At 35.5% G+C, this 19,224-nt stretch overlaps 2 protein-coding genes across 2 annotated transcripts; both read left to right on the forward strand.

Moving 5' to 3' along the window:
• Positions 1 to 2,227: 2,227 nt before the first annotated feature.
• Positions 2,228 to 3,184, forward strand: LOC131908212 (olfactory receptor 5M5). Its single transcript, XM_059259261.1, has one exon. The coding sequence runs from the start codon at positions 2,228 to 2,230 to the stop codon at positions 3,182 to 3,184; it is 957 nt and encodes a 318-aa protein (XP_059115244.1).
• A 9,343-nt stretch (positions 3,185 to 12,527) lies between these two features.
• LOC131908213 (olfactory receptor 5M8-like) lies at positions 12,528 to 13,469 on the forward strand. The gene has a single exon (XM_059259262.1). The coding sequence runs from the start codon at positions 12,528 to 12,530 to the stop codon at positions 13,467 to 13,469; it is 942 nt and encodes a 313-aa protein (XP_059115245.1).
• The last annotated feature ends 5,755 nt before the right edge of the window (positions 13,470 to 19,224 follow it).

Here is a 19,224-nt window from a genome sequence, read left to right on the forward strand (position 1 = left end):
ATTTCTCATACATATTGGGTAGCTTCCACTTCAATTGAAAGTCTCCAGTGGAATGCCTGCACATGTGATGTTCAAATTACTTGAGAGCCCTTCTAGTCTTGTCCTTCTGTACAATTATTATAAATTCCTCAAACCCCAGATAAGCCTCGTTTCTTTTTGGTGTCTATTCTTATTTTAAAACACCACTATCTATTTAGTTCAAATATTTATATTGAACTTTGACATTTAACTATAATTTTCATCACCCTTACCATATAACACAGCTAGCTTTTTCAAAGCAAAGATCATTATTGGTTATCTTATTTATTTCTCTATTAGATAACTTCTATGCATGTGGTGTTCAATGTTGCTTATATACTAGGTTGTCTAATTAAGTATGCAGCATTCTGAGGACACCACCAAGTCAAGGCACATACTTTGTACTTTTGTTTGATTCAGCTACCAGGAACAGCTTACATATTAGACACATATAGCTGGTGTATTGGGCACATATGGGATTATTGTTTATACCACAGTAGACCAAGCCTGCAGACTTCTATTTTGTGCCTTGGTTAAGGACAGATTGAAACATAAAATTAAATTCTAACAATAATTTGGTAGATTTTGCTTATAGATTTTGCTTAAAAATAATGGATTCTGATACTTAAAATTGGAATCTCATAGGAAATTAGAACATGGGGCACACATTACCATGAAGTAAAAATCCCAGCCCATGGTCAGAGTGGACTGTTTGCACAGAAATTACTCTCTGGCTCATTACAGTTGATTCCCTTGCCCCACCTTGCTCACTCTGATTGATTACACAAATAGCTCTAATAGTCAGATGAATTTTACTCTCTTGAACCATCTACTCTAAAACTTTAAAAAAGCTGAATATAGAACTAAAATTCCTAATGAAAATACATTATCTAGAGTCCCCAGCAGTGATTTGTTGTTGTATTTATCCATTAGAGTTGATAGTGTCTGATTTTATACTATTTGGAAGTATAATCTTTTAATTACAAAAGGATATTCTGTCCTTTGTACTAAGAATCACTCTAACTACTTTAATTCATCTTTGCTTTACTATAACAAAGATAGTTGAATTGTCTTTGTTTTTCTACATGCAGTTAGAAAGATTAAATTTTACTCACTGCCAGAATAGAGTTGACAAAATTTTGACATAGGTTGTGAAACATTTGATTTGGGGAAACAAATGAGAAAGTAAATTGATAAGAAAATGAAAATGTGATTTAAATTTCTTTTATCCTTGTTATTCAGAGTGCTGTGTGTAACACTTTTTACTTATTAACTCATATAGATATTAGTTATTCCAAGTATGTAAATTCATACTTTTTCATTTCTATAGAAATGCTATATTCTAAAACATTAAGATTACAGTACTAAAATTGACCCTGAAGGATTTAATTCTGATATCTTCACTGTTGTGCTTTCCAGTAAATACAAGGGGAATTAAATTCTCTAAAGGGAGGCTTTTAGATATGTACACAGTGTCAGGTCACTGGAAAAATCTTTCCTAATTTTTTAATGAGGAGGCTATTGTTTCACAACAAACTATAATGTAAATTTGAAAGTTCATCCCAATTTGAACTGTTATTGTATTATGCTTCTTTCTCTCACCCGAAAGCAATTTGGTAACACAGGATCCTGTCTGGGTAGGAATGAACCTCACCTGTGCTGTTAGCTAATTGGGGCTGTGTGTGATCTTCTTAAGAATATGAGCCCTGGCTGGGGAGGTAACAGTGCTAAAGCACCTGCCTTTACCCCTTTCCCATGTACATGGGAACATGTGTTCCATAGAATCCATTCAAGCTGGTTGTGGTAACATGCATCTGTAAGCTCAGGGTTCCTGTATTGACATGGTCATTTAACAAGAAGAGATGCTAAAACCCTGCCCCAAACAATGTGAGAGGGAAGGACCAATATCCAAGCTTGTCCTGACCTTTATGTGCAAATTATAGCATGCACATGCCACTCATGTGCTTGGAAGTGCATGTACACACACACACACACACACACACACACACACACACACACACACACGCTCCACACAAAGTTTCTTTTTTAAAAAAGGATTTGAAAACCCAGTGTACTAGCTCTGACATTCTCAGACCTTTGTAATAGCTGTGTGAGGATGAATAATAAGAGGGAGGTAGGGAAACGGGGGATAGAGAGAAAATATCTAACAAGTATCTCATTCCCCCTTCTTTAATCCATCTAAGTGAACATGCTGGCACCTGAGAAAATGGTCAGAGGCAATTACTCCTTGGTGACTGAGTTTGTTCTCTTGGGATTAACAGATCGTCCAGAGCTGCAGCCTATCCTTTTTGTGCTCTTCCTGGTAATCTATCTGGTCACCGTCGGAGGGAATCTTGGCATGATGGTGCTGATCAGGGTAGATTCACGCCTGCACACTCCTATGTATTACTTTCTTGCCAGCTTGTCCTGCCTGGATTTGTGCTATTCTACCAACGTGACTCCCAAGATGCTGGTGAACTTTTTATCTGAGAAGAAAACCATTTCTTATGCTGCTTGCTTAGTTCAGTGTTATTTTTTCATTGCTATGGTTATTACCGAATATTATATGCTAGCTGTGATGGCCTATGACAGGTACATGGCCATCTGTAACCCTTTGCTTTACAGCAGCAAGATGTCCAAAGGGGTGTGTGTGCGTCTGATTGCCGGTCCTTACATCTATGGCTTCCTTAGTGGCCTGATGGAAACCATGTGGACATACCGCTTGACCTTCTGTGGCTCCAACATCATCAACCACTTCTACTGTGCTGACCCCCCTCTCATCAGACTCTCCTGCTCGGACACTTTCATTAAGGAAACATCTATGTTTGTGGTAGCAGGATTTAACCTCTCCAATTCCCTGCTTATAATCCTCATTTCCTACCTGTTCATTCTCATTGCCATCCTGAGGATGCGTTCTGCTGAAGGTAGGCGCAAAGCCTTTTCCACCTGTGGGTCCCATCTGGTGGCAGTGACTGTGTTTTATGGGACTCTGTTCTGCATGTATGTTAGACCTCCCACAGACAAGTCAGTTGAGCAATCCAAAATCATTGCTGTGTTCTACACTTTTGTAAGCCCCATGTTGAACCCCATCATTTATAGTCTGAGGAATAAGGATGTGAAACGTGCTTTTTTGAAGCTGGTCAAAAGAAATGTGCTTTCAAAGTAAAATCACTTTACTTTTATAAATAAAAAAGTTCTGTTTATAAAAATGATGCCCAACTTTATAGCAGAAATTCAATTTTATGTACAAGATGAAAAGCTATATTCTTACAACAAAATATATAATATACAGGTTCAAAAGATAAACAGTTTACATACTATGTGAAGGTGCAATGCTTGTATAAATGTGGAAGGTTTTATTCTCCTGTTTTGCATGTTTACGTTCATGTCTTTCTATATTACTTTCACATTATAAAAATTATGCATTTGTTACAGTTAAACATGCAATCTTAATGTAAATGCACAAACTGAGTGAACCATTTCTGTCCTCCATCTTCATCTTCCATTCTTAATTCCCAGAATGACTATTAGTAGTTTTAAAAGCTTTTAGAAAAGGGATTTATACACCTACAAACAAATGTGTAATTGTGTTTGTACACATAGACACAAAATGGGCAAAATACATATTGAAGGGCAGAGCTGTATCCACGCAGGAGTTCCATTCTGGTAGATTACAGGACTATTGGGAGCTGTGCTGGTGACTCTTACTTGGTATCTTCAGCTTCAATCCCTGACAGTCACTTACTTCTTCCTACTTGTAAGAATCCCTTTCAAAGCCAATAAAAGAAAGCAACCTCCCCAAACAACAAAACAAATAAACAAATGAATAACAAAAGAATCACTTTCAGCAGAAACACTCCTCTGTCCAAGTATAATCCCAGAGCTTCAATGTGGTTCTCTTGTTAAACATTAACTTAATTCTTTAAAGATTCGTCTGTTTATTTTATATGTGTGATGCTTTTCCTGTGTGTGTGTGTGTGTGTGTGTGTGTGTGTGTGTGTGTGCGCGCGCGCGCGCGCGCGCGCGCGCATGTGTCTGAGTATCCCATGTGTGCCTGGTGCATTGGAGATCAGAAGAGGGTATCAACTCCCTAGGAACTACAGGCAGTTGTAAGCTGCCATGTCCTGTGGAAGGGCAGCCAGTGCTCTTAACTGCTGTGCCATCTCTCCAGACCTAGAGAGTTTTTGAAATTATAATTTAATTCCAACATTTTTTTTCTTCCTTTTTTTTCTCTATTGTAGAGGTGTTTATAGATGCACACACACATACACACAATAACATGCAGGCATATATATATATATATATATATATATATATATATATATACACATATATATATTCCCACAAAAACATACACACATATACACACACATACACACACACACACACACACACACACACACACACACATATGCACTTGCATTGGCAGTGAAGGCTAGAAGGAACATAAAATCTCCTGTATTTGGAGTTACAGTTAGTTGTTAGTCACCATGTAGGTGCTGAGAACTTACCTCAGGTTCTCTTTAAGATTAAAATGTGTTTTCAACAGGTGAACCACCTTCCCAGATCCTATATATTAAGCCTTGAATCATGCAAAGAAGGGTTTCCACAAAGCATTATGGGTACCTTGTGTCCTATGAACATTTTTTTTTTTTTGGTGGAATTAACCAGTGACATTTCACATTCCTTGAGCCAAGTATCTTTCACACCTTTCCTCATTTCTTTTTTACTAATCTGTCTTCTTTTAGGATGTGCCAAATATTTGATATTTGTGCCACAGTGTAATTATTATCCACTATTGTTCTATACTATGAGTACAATGATTCATACTTTTAGAATGAAACATCTTCCTTCTTTTGTAAGTATTTTTGTGCTAAAGAAAGCAAGTTTTTCTTTTATGTTGTATTTCTTGTAACTTTTCTGTTCTATTGTCTAAGCAAAGATAGCAAATGTCTACTAAGTATCTTCATTAGGTGTGCATTGCTCCTAGTGTCAAGGGGTTTGTGAGGAGTCTCAGATCATTTAGTTTTGTAATGATTGTAACCTTATAAGGAGAATAAATACAGACAATACAATTTTCTGGGAGCTATATACAAGGCTGTCCTTGTGCTTATGAAGTGGAAGACATGTCAAATTATTCTCAGTAAACTGAAGCCAACTCCATGACTGAGACACAAACTTGTTATGCTTCACCACCAGGCAGGAATTGGAGCGTAAATCTGGAACTGCATTTGTTGATTTGAATATCAATGGAAAAGAGAGAGCCACATAGTGTCCTTATTCCTCTCAACAGAATTGCTTTTCAAAGTTTTCTTTATATCTGAAAGTTTATTTCTGTTCAATGATACACATAGAATGACATTTTCAGATTATTATTTATATATTAAGCTACAAAATTATTTATGCTCCATGATATAATTTAAATATCTTTACTTTGAATGTCATATTTTTTTACATTCTGAAAAAACACACATATGAAAAATGATTTTTAAATATTAACTAGTTTGTTGGATTCTCCTTAAAATATGCACACATTGCTATCTAAACATGCCTTTAACTTTGCAAACCAAGTCCCTTTATTATTCCTACTTTTTCAGATCTGAGGCTCTATGTATGCCTCTATACTTACATTAGAAAGACACAAATTAAGCTTCACTAATAATGGTATATACAGCATTATAGTCTTAACATAGTTTTCATGTCAGATATTTTCATGGAACTAATTGACCTGTGAAAACATTTGCACATATCCATACATGTGCATAGGAAGAAGAGAAAGACATTCATTTTAAAATTCATGACATCTATTTATTTGTGTGTGTGTGTGTGTGTGTGTGTGTGTGTGTGTGTGTGTGTATTTTGGCAACTCACAGGAGTTACATTCCTGTTGAATCACACTCACCTGGTCATTTGCCTTCCAAAGTGATTCATATTTATCTGGATGCTATGGTCAATGTGTGTACTGCAAACTGAATTATGAAATTTCCTCATTGTTTTCTCTAGAGCCAGTAGTGGAGAGAATCATTGTGTTTCACCACCTCTCAGACCAATTACAACTGGATTTTAACAGACCATGTTGTCATCCAGAATGTGCTGAGGAGTCTAGAGAAGACCCAGGGACACATTTTATCAAAATACAGGTTTTTTTCTACTTTGTTGGCCAGAAAACTTGCTGGATGTTTAATCCTACCAAACAAATATTAAGAAGTAATGTGATCTTAACAAAGGAATCATTAGTAAAACTGAAAATGTATCTGGTTTATGTGCTTGTTGCTTTTGAGCTGCCAAATAAACAGAAGTAAAAAAAGTATTATTATTACAAAACCAAACATGATGGTTAATTTTATATCTAGATTGGGTTGTCTAAGCAGGGAAAACTAACTCTAAATGTAGGTAGCACCTTTCCCTAGGCTGGGGTCCAGGAATGAAATAATTGAGAAAGTGACCTGAGGATCTACATTCATCTTGCTGTTTCCTGTCTCTGGACACAAGTTAATCAAATGCCTCAAACTTCTGACAACATACCTTGAACAGCATCGGTTGAAAGTTGAAAGTATAAGCCACAATGAACTGCATTCTCTGGAATCATAAACCATAATAATTGATTTTTGTTATATTTAATAGGAATCAATCACAACAGCAAGAGTAACAGGTACAAGATCTTTAGCAGTGGGAAGAATCTCCACAGTGGTTCTCTCACTTGTGAAGCAAGAGTAACAGAAAAAAAAAATATTTTGTGAACAAAGACAAAAAAATCTGAATCCTTCTAATATTGTTCTTTATTTTTGAAAATTTCATGCTTGTATACAAGCATATATGATCATATTCACTTCCAATTCCTTCCACGTTGTCTACCAATATACGCCCTTTTGTCTTCACTTGTTTCTGATTAGTAGTAAGTTCAGTCAGAGATGCCTATGTGTATATGGATGTGAGAAATCCACCAGAGTATGAGAATACTACTATTTGCCATAACCTCCATGAAGAAATGATTCTCCTTCCTCCAGCAACAATCCATTGCCATTAGCTCTTTAGTAAGGTAGGGGACCTGGAGAGCATCTGTAGCAGAATTTTACTCTGGATTGATCATCAGTAGGTCTTGTGTAGGTAACAAGGCTCCTGTGTGGACAGAGTTTCAATAAAAATGTTATGTCCAGGAGGGAACATTGCATTTATCTGCACACTTCCCTATCTTCTGGTTTTTTATTTGTGACACTATTTCCAGGAAACCCAAAATGTCACTATGGCCCTTCCGTTGGTCAGAACTAATTTAGGTTAAGTGACTAGAAGAGCCTCAGGTCACGGTAAATTCTTCTTGTGTTTATCCCAGTTATGGAATACGTAATTATAACAGACAGGTGACTGTCAGTTTCAATAGATCTAGAATAACCTAGACGATAGACCCATGGGCATGTTTGTGAGATAATTTCTAGATGGGGTTAATTGAGGCGAGGAGACTAGCCTTAACTATAGGAATCATTATCTATGGGCTAGGGTCCTATCCTGAATAAAATTGAAGAAGCAAGCAGAGCACTCACATTCCTCTCTCTCTGCTTTCAGATTGGTGGCTCAATATGATTAACTACTTCCCTTTCCATACTATGAGGAAAATTTGACTTAACAGTAAGTCAAAACAAACCCTTGCTCTCTAACATTACTTTGTCAGGTAGTGATTATAGCAATAAAAAACAATGAACACAATATCTTAACAGCTGGCTAACCCCCACATTTATTATTTATGAATTTTGGATAAGAAATAAAGTTGGAATAGTTTATAAAACTAATATTCTAAATAATTTAAAGTGTTTATCTTGAGGAGACAGCAGCTGAACTGGGTAGTGAAATATGTGTGTGAATTTTAAAGTATGAGGAATAAGGTCAAAATACATGAAAAGCAAATAAATGCATTAAGGACAACTTGATTAATCCACAAACTATACATTAGAATGAAAACAAAGATGATTGAGACAGAATGAGATAAGAAGGGCATAGAATGTTATATGTACATATTTTCTCTTAATCTGCTTGGCATAAATGAGAAATCACAAACATATTTTAATCTAAGCAGTGATGGTAGGATAATGTTTGTTGAGTCATTTTTTAGATATGAATGAGGCTAAAGAATTCTGTAAAGAGAAATGGTTTTGTTTCCAAGGAGAGCAGTAATGACTGTAGGCTGTCAGCCATCATCTATCTAGCATATAAAGTCTTCTTCCTAAGGTCATTTTTATTCTTTTTCAAGATCTCTACTTCTATGCTTCCACTAAGTTTCCAAGGAATTCCCACTCACTTAAGATTAATAGTTTCATACATTAATAGACATAGATATCTGCATGATTTTGAACTAGAACTTATCAGGGATATATGACTGTGTTTATTATTATACTTTAAAAGTGAGGAACCTAAAAGAATAGCTTATAACAGTGATTCTCAACTTTCCTAATGCTATGGCCCTTCAATACAGTTCCTCATTTGTGGTGACCCCCAATCGTAAATTTATTTTCATTGCTACTTCATAACTGTGCTATTGCTACTATTGTGAATCATAATATAAATATCTGATATGCAAATGGTCATAGGTGACCCTGTGAAAGGGTCACTTGACCCCCAAATGGGTCACAAACAACAGGTTGAAAATCACTGGCTTAGAAAACCAGAACTACTCAGTGGGGCAAAAATACTTTCTTTGGTTTGTGTGTTTCATCTAGATGTAAATGTGTAATTTTTTAAAATTCATTTTAGTGTATGTTTACTTATGAAATGGGAAGAACTAACTCTGTCCTATATGCTTTGCTTTTTCAGCCAGTGCATCTAACAGCTTTTGCAACAGAAAAAAAAATGATTATTTTTCTATAGCTTAGCTCCTTCATATAAATGGTTTGAAGATGAATATAAGATCTTTAATGAGTTTCTATTAGTATTAGTCTTGAAAGGAGTGTTAAGTATGCTCATTATGAAATGAAGGTGCTTTACTAGACATATATATTAAGAACACATAACCTCTATGAAATTCAGTGACGATGAAATATATAGTATGGCTTAGGAAAACAATGAATTTAAGAAGTTTCCTCAATTATTGAACTTGTTTCAAATTTCTCCATTTTCATTCACTTGTTCTTGCATTTTCCTAAACACATAACAGTATAAAATAAGCAAACAAAACCAAGGAGCTAAAATTGCCTCAGAATGGCGATTTTGAAAGGAACTTGCGTTTCCTGCACTAGTGCTGTTGTTTGCTTATACAATGCCAGCTCATGCAGGACAGTGGTCATGACATCCTTACCAAGACAGAGGGAGTCCCTGAAGAAATGATTTAGTTCTTCCTAATCCCAAGATTAAAACTACCTGAGCTGTCTTCTGGGACTTATAATTGGAGGGATTGATGACTTCAGTTTTTTTCTATTTTTAATGTTGTAGTGAAAGGAAGTCTACCTTATAAATATAAGAAACATCTTCCTCACTTATTGGTCTTGAAGGCCCGTTTCCCTACTTCCATAGTTATTTACAGGTAAGTTGTTAGAAAATAGCCAAAGTGCAGCTCTATGAGTCATTTTGTTTTTCATGGAATACAAGCATTTATTCTCAGAAGTAATTACAGCTAGATAACTATATAATCATGTTTATTTCCACATATCTATGTGTATTATAGTACCAAGGTTCAAGATCTTAGAAATGTTTGTTACAAATATTAAACAAATAGTCATAAGCCAAGCAGAAGATTGTGAATTCAAGGTCAGCCTGTATTATATATAAAGAGCATTTCTAAATAAATAAGTGCTGAAATAAAATTTATATCTATCTATCTACCTATCTATCTACCATATATATATATATATATATATATATATATATATATATATATATATATATATATATATGAAAGGGGAGAGAGAGAGAGAGAGAGAGAGAGAGAGAGAGAGAGAGAGAGAGAGAGAGAGAGAAAGAGAGAAGAAGCAACAAGAAACTAAAAAAACCTGAAAATCCCTATAAGGGTTTTGTGTACTTTACATATTGTTAGATCATCAAATACTTTGTAAACTATTAAAATCCTCCAACAGCATTATGAAATAAGGAAATTAAATTCTTAGAAATTTGTCAACAACTACAACAATATACATATCACACTTGAGATTTTAGTAAAATGTTTTTAGTTCTTAAAATGATTTGAGTTTGTAAGATGAGTACAGTACTGTGGCTGCTGCACATATTTAGAATAGAATGATGTTTAAAGATTTGGGCCATCTCAAAACACACTGATGAACCTTTGTAAAACCATTCCACTTTCCTAACCTCATGAACATACATGCACACATAGTGAAATAATTTAAACCTGTATATTGTATGTCTGTACATGTGGAGACATGTACATTTACACATGTTATGTTATGTGCATATATACACTATACACTGTCAAGGTAAGTTTTCAGAATAATTGGCAAGGAGAGAGAGGAAAACTTAGTATTATAAAGATGATGGCTCTTATTATGTAGACATTTCTTAGTTTGCAAAATACCTCAATTTGTACATAAACAAAAATATGCCTAGAGGTAAGATTAGGAACTAGGAATAGATTAGTAGCTCAGAATTCTATGGAAATGAGTATTGCAGGTTTCATAGGTCATTTCAGAGAAAAAAGAAGGTGGAAACAAGTCATGGAAAGGAAAGAGATGTAAGAGGAACCAGGGAAGACTGATGAACCTGGGTATTAATTGTTGAAGAACAGCATGTGAAGAGTCTCTGTAGTTCATGAGTAGGTGGGGATTTAAAGAACGAATGTTTTCAGTTGCAACATTTATTCTTCTTGCGTCAAATAAATGCACACACACACATGTATACATATCTTTCACCTGCTTTCCATCATTTTGTCATATTAACGTGTATCTGTATTTAGGGACATTTTGTATTTCTAAATTTCATAATGCAAAGCAGGTTTCAGACAGTTTAAAAAGGTCTCCAGAGTTAGGCTTCAGGAAGATAAGAGCCAGCACACTATTTTATACCATATATTTTAGGTACAACATATGAGGGATTAAATAAATAATAACAAAAGTAATCATTTCATATTGTTTTATCTGAATTACAGTCAGTTCTATTGACATCATGAACTTCAGTCCTACAGTGCTTATACTAGTTACATAATAAGATGTATTCCTGCTGAAGCAAAGCAAAATAACAACCACTAGGAAAAATTTAAAGAGTATTTCAACTTCATATAAAATTCTGAGCTAGTTACACTCTGTTGAGAATGTAGATTATCTGATTTACTTGGCCTGCCCTATTTGCTCTCTGAAGAGTCTTCCTAGGCCTTGTAATAGGGGATGAATCAGAACCATGTTTCCATCACAACCAGAGAAAGGCAAGAAAATACCTTAGCCTATGTCATGGAGGAGTGGATTACAATTGTACACTGGGTTTTATCCTGTTAGTCAGATCTCAGTAACAAATCCAAATTGAAAATAAATAAAAACAAAGAATTGCCATTTTTTGTGTTTGCTTGTTTTATATTTTGCTTGTTTTAGTTTTGTTTCCCTTTCCCCATGAGCTATATTTTAAGATCAGCTCTTACTTTGAGAAGCAATATGTGTATGATTATTGGGTAAAATTGAATGTTTCACCCAGAGTCTGAAATCCGAGTCTGTGATTTGAGTGATTGCTAGGCATCTGTCTGCATTCCCAACTATAGATGATCATCCTAAACCAAGTCATTTTTATATTCCAATCTAGGTCTGATATTTGAATAATTAGCCCATGTAATGTTTACTGAGTTAACTGAAAAAATACTATGAAACTTTCCAAAACCATGAATATAGGATTTATAATTAATTATTTACTTTAAAAATATTTTCTCTAATTAGAAAATATAACATACTGACTTTTTGTACTTTATAAACAATTAAGATTGTTTTAAATTATCATTTGGAACCTGCATACACACAGCATAAATATTTTACATGTTTTGGTCTAGAGTCAATGCTATCTATCAGGCAATGTCTTACTGTCATTACTACTTTGAATAAAATTACCTGGAAAATTAAATTTTCATAAGTAGAAAAATTCATTTGTCCGTTTACAATGAGTGGAAAAATCTTAGAACTAGAAATTGATGTAAAGTTTAAAACTAAAATATAAAGTGAAGAAATGGAGTTAGGTAAGAATTCTAATTTAGACTAAGAGTATTTATAGTTTAAGAGAAAAATACAAAAAAGATTACCAAATAGATTAAGACTCAGTAGCCAAGTGTTTTTTAAAACAAACTGGAGTCTACTGAAATAGGAAAAAAAGGTGATAGAAAAAGAAAAGAAAAAAATGAAAGTGAAAACACTCTGTAGAGCTGGGAGAGGGAGAGGTTGAAGGCAGCCACAACAAACATGGAACTGTCTTTTGCTGTAAGTGTCAGAGCAAGCTAACTTAATCAGTGAGTCAGCACAGAAGGAGAAACTATTTAAATGGTGACCCTTTATGGTATGTCTATTCTAATGTAAGGTTTCCATTTCTTCTTGCAGGCCATCATGAAGAGAAACTTCACCTCTATGACAGAGTTCATCCTCTTGGGACTTACCAGCCAGGTGGAGCTTCAGATCCTCTTTTTTGTGGTGTTTCTGGTGGTTTATGTGGTCACAGTGGCAGGCAACCTAGGCATGATCATGCTCATCCAGGCCAATGCCAGGCTCCACACTCCCATGTACTTTTTCCTGAGCCACTTATCCTTTGTGGATATGTGCTTCTCCTCCAACGTGACTCCAAAGATGCTCCAGATTTGCCTTTCGGAGAAGAAAACTATTTCTTACCCGGCATGCTTGGTCCAGTGTTACCTCTTCATTGCCTTGGTCCACGTTGAGTTCTACATCCTGGCTCTGATGGCCTTTGATAGGTACATGGCTATTTGCAACCCTCTGCTTTACGGTAGCAAGATGTCCAGGAGTGTATGTACATCCCTTGTCACAGTGCCTTATGTGTATGGGGCACTCACTGGTCTCATGGAGACCATGTGGACTTACAACCTTGCTTTCTGTGGCCACAATAAAATCAACCACTTCTACTGTGCTGACCCACCACTGATTAAGTTGGCTTGCTCTGACACTTACCACAAACAAACCTCCATGTTAGTTGTGGCTGGCTTCAACCTCTCTCTCTCCCTGCTCATCATTCTCACTTCCTATCTGTATATTTTTCCTGCTATCTTGAGGATCAAATCAACAGAAGGCAAGCGCAAAGCTTTCTCCACCTGTGGCTCCCATCTGACAGCTGTTACCATATTCTATGCAACTCTTTTTTTCATGTACCTCAGACCAACCTCCAAAGAATCTGTGGAACAAGGCAAGAAGGTCGCTGTGTTCTATACCACTGTCATCCCCATGTTGAACCCCATGATTTACAGCCTTAGGAACAAAGATGTGAAAGAAGCAATAAGCAAAGAACTGTCAGCATTTTCAAAAAGAGCATTTTTCTGAAAAAGAACTATTTTTCTTTTGCACTCTTGGCAGTTTTCCTAGGTATTACTATTTTTTAAGTTGCAGGAAATGAGAGTGACAAGAAATTTGAGTGTTGCAAGACAATAGGGAGCAGGGGATTGATTGCTTAAGTTTAATTTTTTTCTAACATGCAAACATAAATTTTGATTATAAAATTTTACATAACTATATTTGTCTCTCTTTTTGCTCAGCACTTATTTTATATTCTTTGCACTTACCGCACATAGAAGCTTTATCTGTCACCACCCTGGATTTGTGGCTACTTCTGGGAGAGGAATTATGTTAGAATTCGCAAATGTCACTTCATTTTTAACACCACTCATTATTTTCTCTCTAGTATATAATTTTTTTCCTTTGCCACGACGACTACCAATATTTACAATCTTGGCTGTTTGGTCATAAGATATGGCATAAGATTCTAAGACAACACACACTAGTAATATAAGATAGTGAAGGGTACCTTTTGTTTTTAGGAGAGCTGCTGTCTGTTGAGTGTGCTTGTTTCTACAACATGAAATGATCCTTATTTGGCTGAGTGTCAAACACCACAGATTCCAACATATTGTGTTCTGTAAGAATTTTTCTATGCATTTATACAAATGGCTGAATTTAGTTCTACTTAATTTTAAAATTACTGGTGACTAAATATACATATAGTTTTCTAAGATAAATTTATTTATTTATTATTTTTCATGCTGGCTGCAGTTTCCCCTTCCTCCTCTCCTCTCAGGTCCTCCCTCTCTCTGTTCCCATCCCCCAATCTACTCCTTCCCTGTCCCTGTTTAGGAAAGGACAGTTTTCTGGTGAGTTTCAACAAAATATGGCATATCAAGTTGTAGTAAGACTAAGCACCATATATATAAATGTCAAATACTCTTATAAAATGAGTTTAAATGTCTGTTTCATTTCTACTTCACCTGTAATTCTTTACACAGAATAACTTATCTTTATTTCTTTGAAGAATTAGCCCATTTTGAATCATGATTTATATCTACTTATTTTTTAATATGAACTTGATTTAGTAGTATCTTTTTATTAAACTTAAGTGTTTGTGTTTTTTTTTTACTAATTCCTTCACTCTTGCCCTGCAGCAATTCCTTTTTATTTTGCAATAGAATGTTTTAATATTTCTTTTAATTAAAACTAATTTTATTATGGTTATGTAATAATTATGTCTTTGAAATAATACTCTGAAACAAGCAGCAACTATATTAATTGTAACCACATTGTGGACTAAATTCATGCTATGATTGCAAATTTTGAATAATTTGATCCTCGTGAATATAAAAATTATTTCTAGTTGGTTTATTTTTTGTTTTATCTTTGTAATTACTTTACCCCAAGTTTCCACTGAACTATACAATTTCTATTACAGGTTCTAACACAATGGGTAATCAGTGGCCCACCTAAATTTATATGCTTTTTGCCAAGTTGTTAATCTAAAGAAAGTGATTTCTATCATTTGTCTAAAGAATCTCCTGTAGTGACTACTGAGAAAAGAGGAATCATTCCACAGAATGAGCCCCTAATTGCTTCGCCAATATCAAGTGATCAACCCTGAACACACAACACTAAATGAACTCAGGAGTTGGTATTTATGTATTTATTAATGCATATATATTTATATTTATGCATATATGTATAACATATGTATAACACACATGATATATATACACATGTATATATAACAGTAATGATTAAATAAAATGGGGCCATGAATTTGGGAGTGAGTTGGGAAGGGGCTGGGAGCATTTAGGGGGAGGAAGAGAAGAAATAATATAAGTATACCTTAACTAAATGAAAATGAAATGTAAAAGAATTTCATCCTTCAATTTATATTGATGTTAATGCAATATATGACAAATTTCAATTCATCAATGAATAGAACAGAAAGAGTCATTTGCTGAGTGTGTAAATCTGATAGGTAGACACATAAACAAAGCTGGTTTGTTTAAAAAAAAAAACAACTCAGATACTGACAAGAGCAACAGAGGATGTAAAGACGTTGCTATGGTGGTGTGGTAGAGAATGACGTGAAAGCCCCAAGGCTCTGGCTGATGTGCTTCTGATAAGAGGTAGTAAAGGACTCTGGGCCATGGTGACAGTGAGATACTACGTAAACATCTGAGATGTACGGCCATGGTTGCTTTGGTGTCTGCATAAAATATCTGAGGTCATCAATTCATACTGTCAGAAAATTTATTCTGGTTATAGATTTAGACGATGCAGTCTATGATTGACCCAGCTGTTTTTAAGACTCTTTAAGACTGCACATCTTGGCAGGGAACATATCAGGAGGCAATGCTGCTCATCTCTAAGAGGAAATTGAAAGGTGAGAGTTGCGTCATACTATTCTTTCAAGGGCAAATGTCTGGAAGTTCATTGAGCTCCCTCTATACTCTGTCTCTTAAAGTTCTTGCTCACTCCTTGATTCCACTGTCTGGGGAATGAACCATTAAAAACACCAGATCAGTGGCAATATCAGGAGGCATGTTAGCACTGGAGGGAGAAATTTGGGGGTGTCCTACCCCTATACAAAGAACAATAGACCACTATTGACTGCTGGAAGGAGAAATAATTAGCCTTTCCCTATAATGAACTCCCTTATTGGCTGTCCAATGCAGAGTGGATGCAAACAACAAAAACAGACTCAGTATATATATATATATATATATATATATATATATATATATATATATATATATATATATATATATACAACAATAATATGATGACCAAATATATTAACAACTTGAGAGTAGGGGAGATGGGAAAGGGAGGGAGAAGCAATGTAATTCTACTTCAATTAAAAACATAATAAAAAGAAAGAGTATAGCTATACCCTAGCAAATGTTTCTCCACTAAAATGCCAACTGATTCTTCAGGTACTGCTTTCAAAGTGTTTGCAAGGGCTTTTCTTCCACCAGGTAAGCACTGCATGAATTATTATTTGATGAAAATGATATTTTATTCCATTAATTGTCAACATCCATTGAAGAATTAAGCTGTGTATTAGAGAAATAAACTTAATCTTTCAAAACAAAAGAAACTCAAAGTTAACAAATCATGTGGGTGTAGAAAATGGCTCCTACTTTAGTTTTTAATTATATGTGTGCGTGTGAGTGCTTCTATGTACGTTTATTTGTGCATGCTAGTGTGCACAAGCTTGTGTGCATCTGCACATGGAGACCAGAGGTCAGTCTCAGGTATTATTTTGCAGGTGCTGTCTATCATTTTTTTTTCTGGTATAGGCCTTCCCGCTGGACAGAATATGACACAGTGTGCTAGATTTGCTCTCCAGTAAGTCTGAGGGATCCACTCATCTCTGTCTTCTACAGCTCTGAGATACAATCTCTTGCAACCTTGATTTTTAAACAATGTGGCTTTCAGGGACTGATCTCAGGTCCTCATGAATGCAAGCAAGCCCTTAACCATCTGAGGTACTGCCTCAGTCCCATTACCTTCTTTTAAAGAATCTAATTCTTAGTAGAAAAAAAAATGGGGAAACAGATTTCACTAATAGAAAATATACTGGATTTGCTTATTATGAAGTACTGCTTATTAAAATATATATACTGCCAAATGGTTCAATTCTGGTGTCAACACATGGGAAACTATGGCCTTTATCAGGGATGCAATGTATCCATCAAGATTCACAGAAAACATTTTAAAATAAGAAGGAAAAATTCTGTTAGCATAGATTTAACGTTCTAATTCTACTGAGAGTTGTTCATCTCTTGAGGTTACTTTTCTGATATGCAGATAGATGATGTAATATGGAACATTTTAATTGAATCTTCTGGGTCCTTCTGTAAGTTATACATGGCAGGCAGTTAGGTTCTTATAAATGTGTCCAAGTTACTCATTGATGCTGACAGATGCAATGATCTTGAGAACATTCATACTTCATGTACAGGTAGGTTCATCACACAGCTTACCTGTGCTTGCTTACTTTTCAGCAAAACCAGTCTAAAGTGTCAGCCCTCTGGACTGCCCTTAACATTCTGAGGAACAATAGAATATTTTGCTGAGGATCTTCTGTGGAGAATGTGTACAGAGAGGAGTTGTAAAAGGACAGGGAATGGATACAATTTAAATAACCACGTTCATGTATCCATTCACCAAAAGACAAACAGAAGTTTTAAATGGGAGGGTTGGATAAACTTCACAGACATAATGGGAGTGTGTTGTGGATGGCTCTTTAGGTCTGCTGCTCCAATCTAAGGATGAGAATCTTATGGGACAGGAATAAACTAGGCAAACCACGAGAAACCTGTCAGAGTGTTATCAAGCAGTAATTAAGAAGTATGTTTCATTTATATTGTGGTTCTTTCAAACTTGTGCTAATATTAATTTGTCTGTCTTTCTGTCACATATACACAAGTCAGAACTGAGCTTATATACAGTAGTAACATTTGTAGGATATCAGTAACATAATGTTCAAAGTGAATGAAGTTTTTGTTCACATTACATTAAGAAGTGTCAAAAAGCCAAAAAAAAAAAACCATGGATTTTTAAAATAAACCAACAAAAAAAACATGTTTTCTCTTCATCTTAATTATTTGGATTTAGCCTGGAGACAGTCTGAGACACTGGTCAGTTGTGCTCACCATTTTGTATACATCTCTGCTCTGTCAGAGATAGAATTCTGCAGGTGTCTCTAAGACACCTGGCAGCTTCAGTCATTAGCTCTGACACCTTGTATCGTGATGACCTGGTTTGTTAGGGACCAGGGTGTTTCCCAGAATTCTCAAACAAGGAAATTCTCAAACTGCTAGGCACCTGTTTCTATACCATACCACAGGCTGAGAGCTGGTAAAGATGTAGGCAGGTTTCATCAAGGCGTCAGTAATTTGATCTCGTTTCCAGTTCAATCTAGTCATTGAACAAAAACTAAATTTTGAAGGCTCGTTGAAGCCCAAGATGTCTCATTTGTCTTGACATACTGATACACTCAGTAGTTAGATACTAGTACCCTGTTATCATCACTTTCTTTTAACTGAATTTGTTTCTGAAAATCGTTCCTTTCATATAATATACTCTGAAAACAGTTTTCCCTCCCCTAGTCCTCCCAGACCTTCCCTACCTCCCCAGCCATCTAACTCTATACCTTTTCTCCCTCTTAAGCTAAAAATGGCCAAAAAAATCAAAGCAAACTAGAATTTTTAAACAGCAAATAAAAAATAATAAAAAGCACAACACACACATTTTCTTTTCTTGTATTTCATGTATTGATTTGCCTTAAGTAAAAAAGGAGCAAATAAAAAAGTTTCTGTACACCACAAGGAAACCCATAGAATCAGCTAACCTGAGATCTGAGACTGAACCACCAACCAGAAAACGTGCATGGGACTGACCTAGGCACTTTGTACATATGTTACAGTTGTGTGGCTTGGTCTTCTTGTGGGACTCCTCACAGAGGGAGTAGGGTCTGTCTCTGACTCTGTTACGGCTTTTGGAACCCTCTCCTCCTACTGGTTGCTTCATCCATCCTAACAGGAGAGGAGGTGTCTAGTCATTCTGCAACTTGATATGCCATGGCTGGGTGATATACATGGGAGACCTACACTTTTCTGAAATAGAAAGGAGCAAGAGTAGATGGGGGAGGAGATTGAGGGGAGGAACTGAGAGGAGTGGAGAGAGATTGGGGGGGACTGTGATGGTGCTGGGGAAAAAAACTAGTTAATTAATTAATAAAAACTTTAAAAAGCTCATGTAACCATAAGAAGTTTAG

This window comes from Peromyscus eremicus, chromosome 4 (genome assembly GCF_949786415.1).
Source record: "Peromyscus eremicus chromosome 4, PerEre_H2_v1, whole genome shotgun sequence".
NCBI classification, from domain to species: Eukaryota; Metazoa; Chordata; class Mammalia; order Rodentia; family Cricetidae; genus Peromyscus; species Peromyscus eremicus.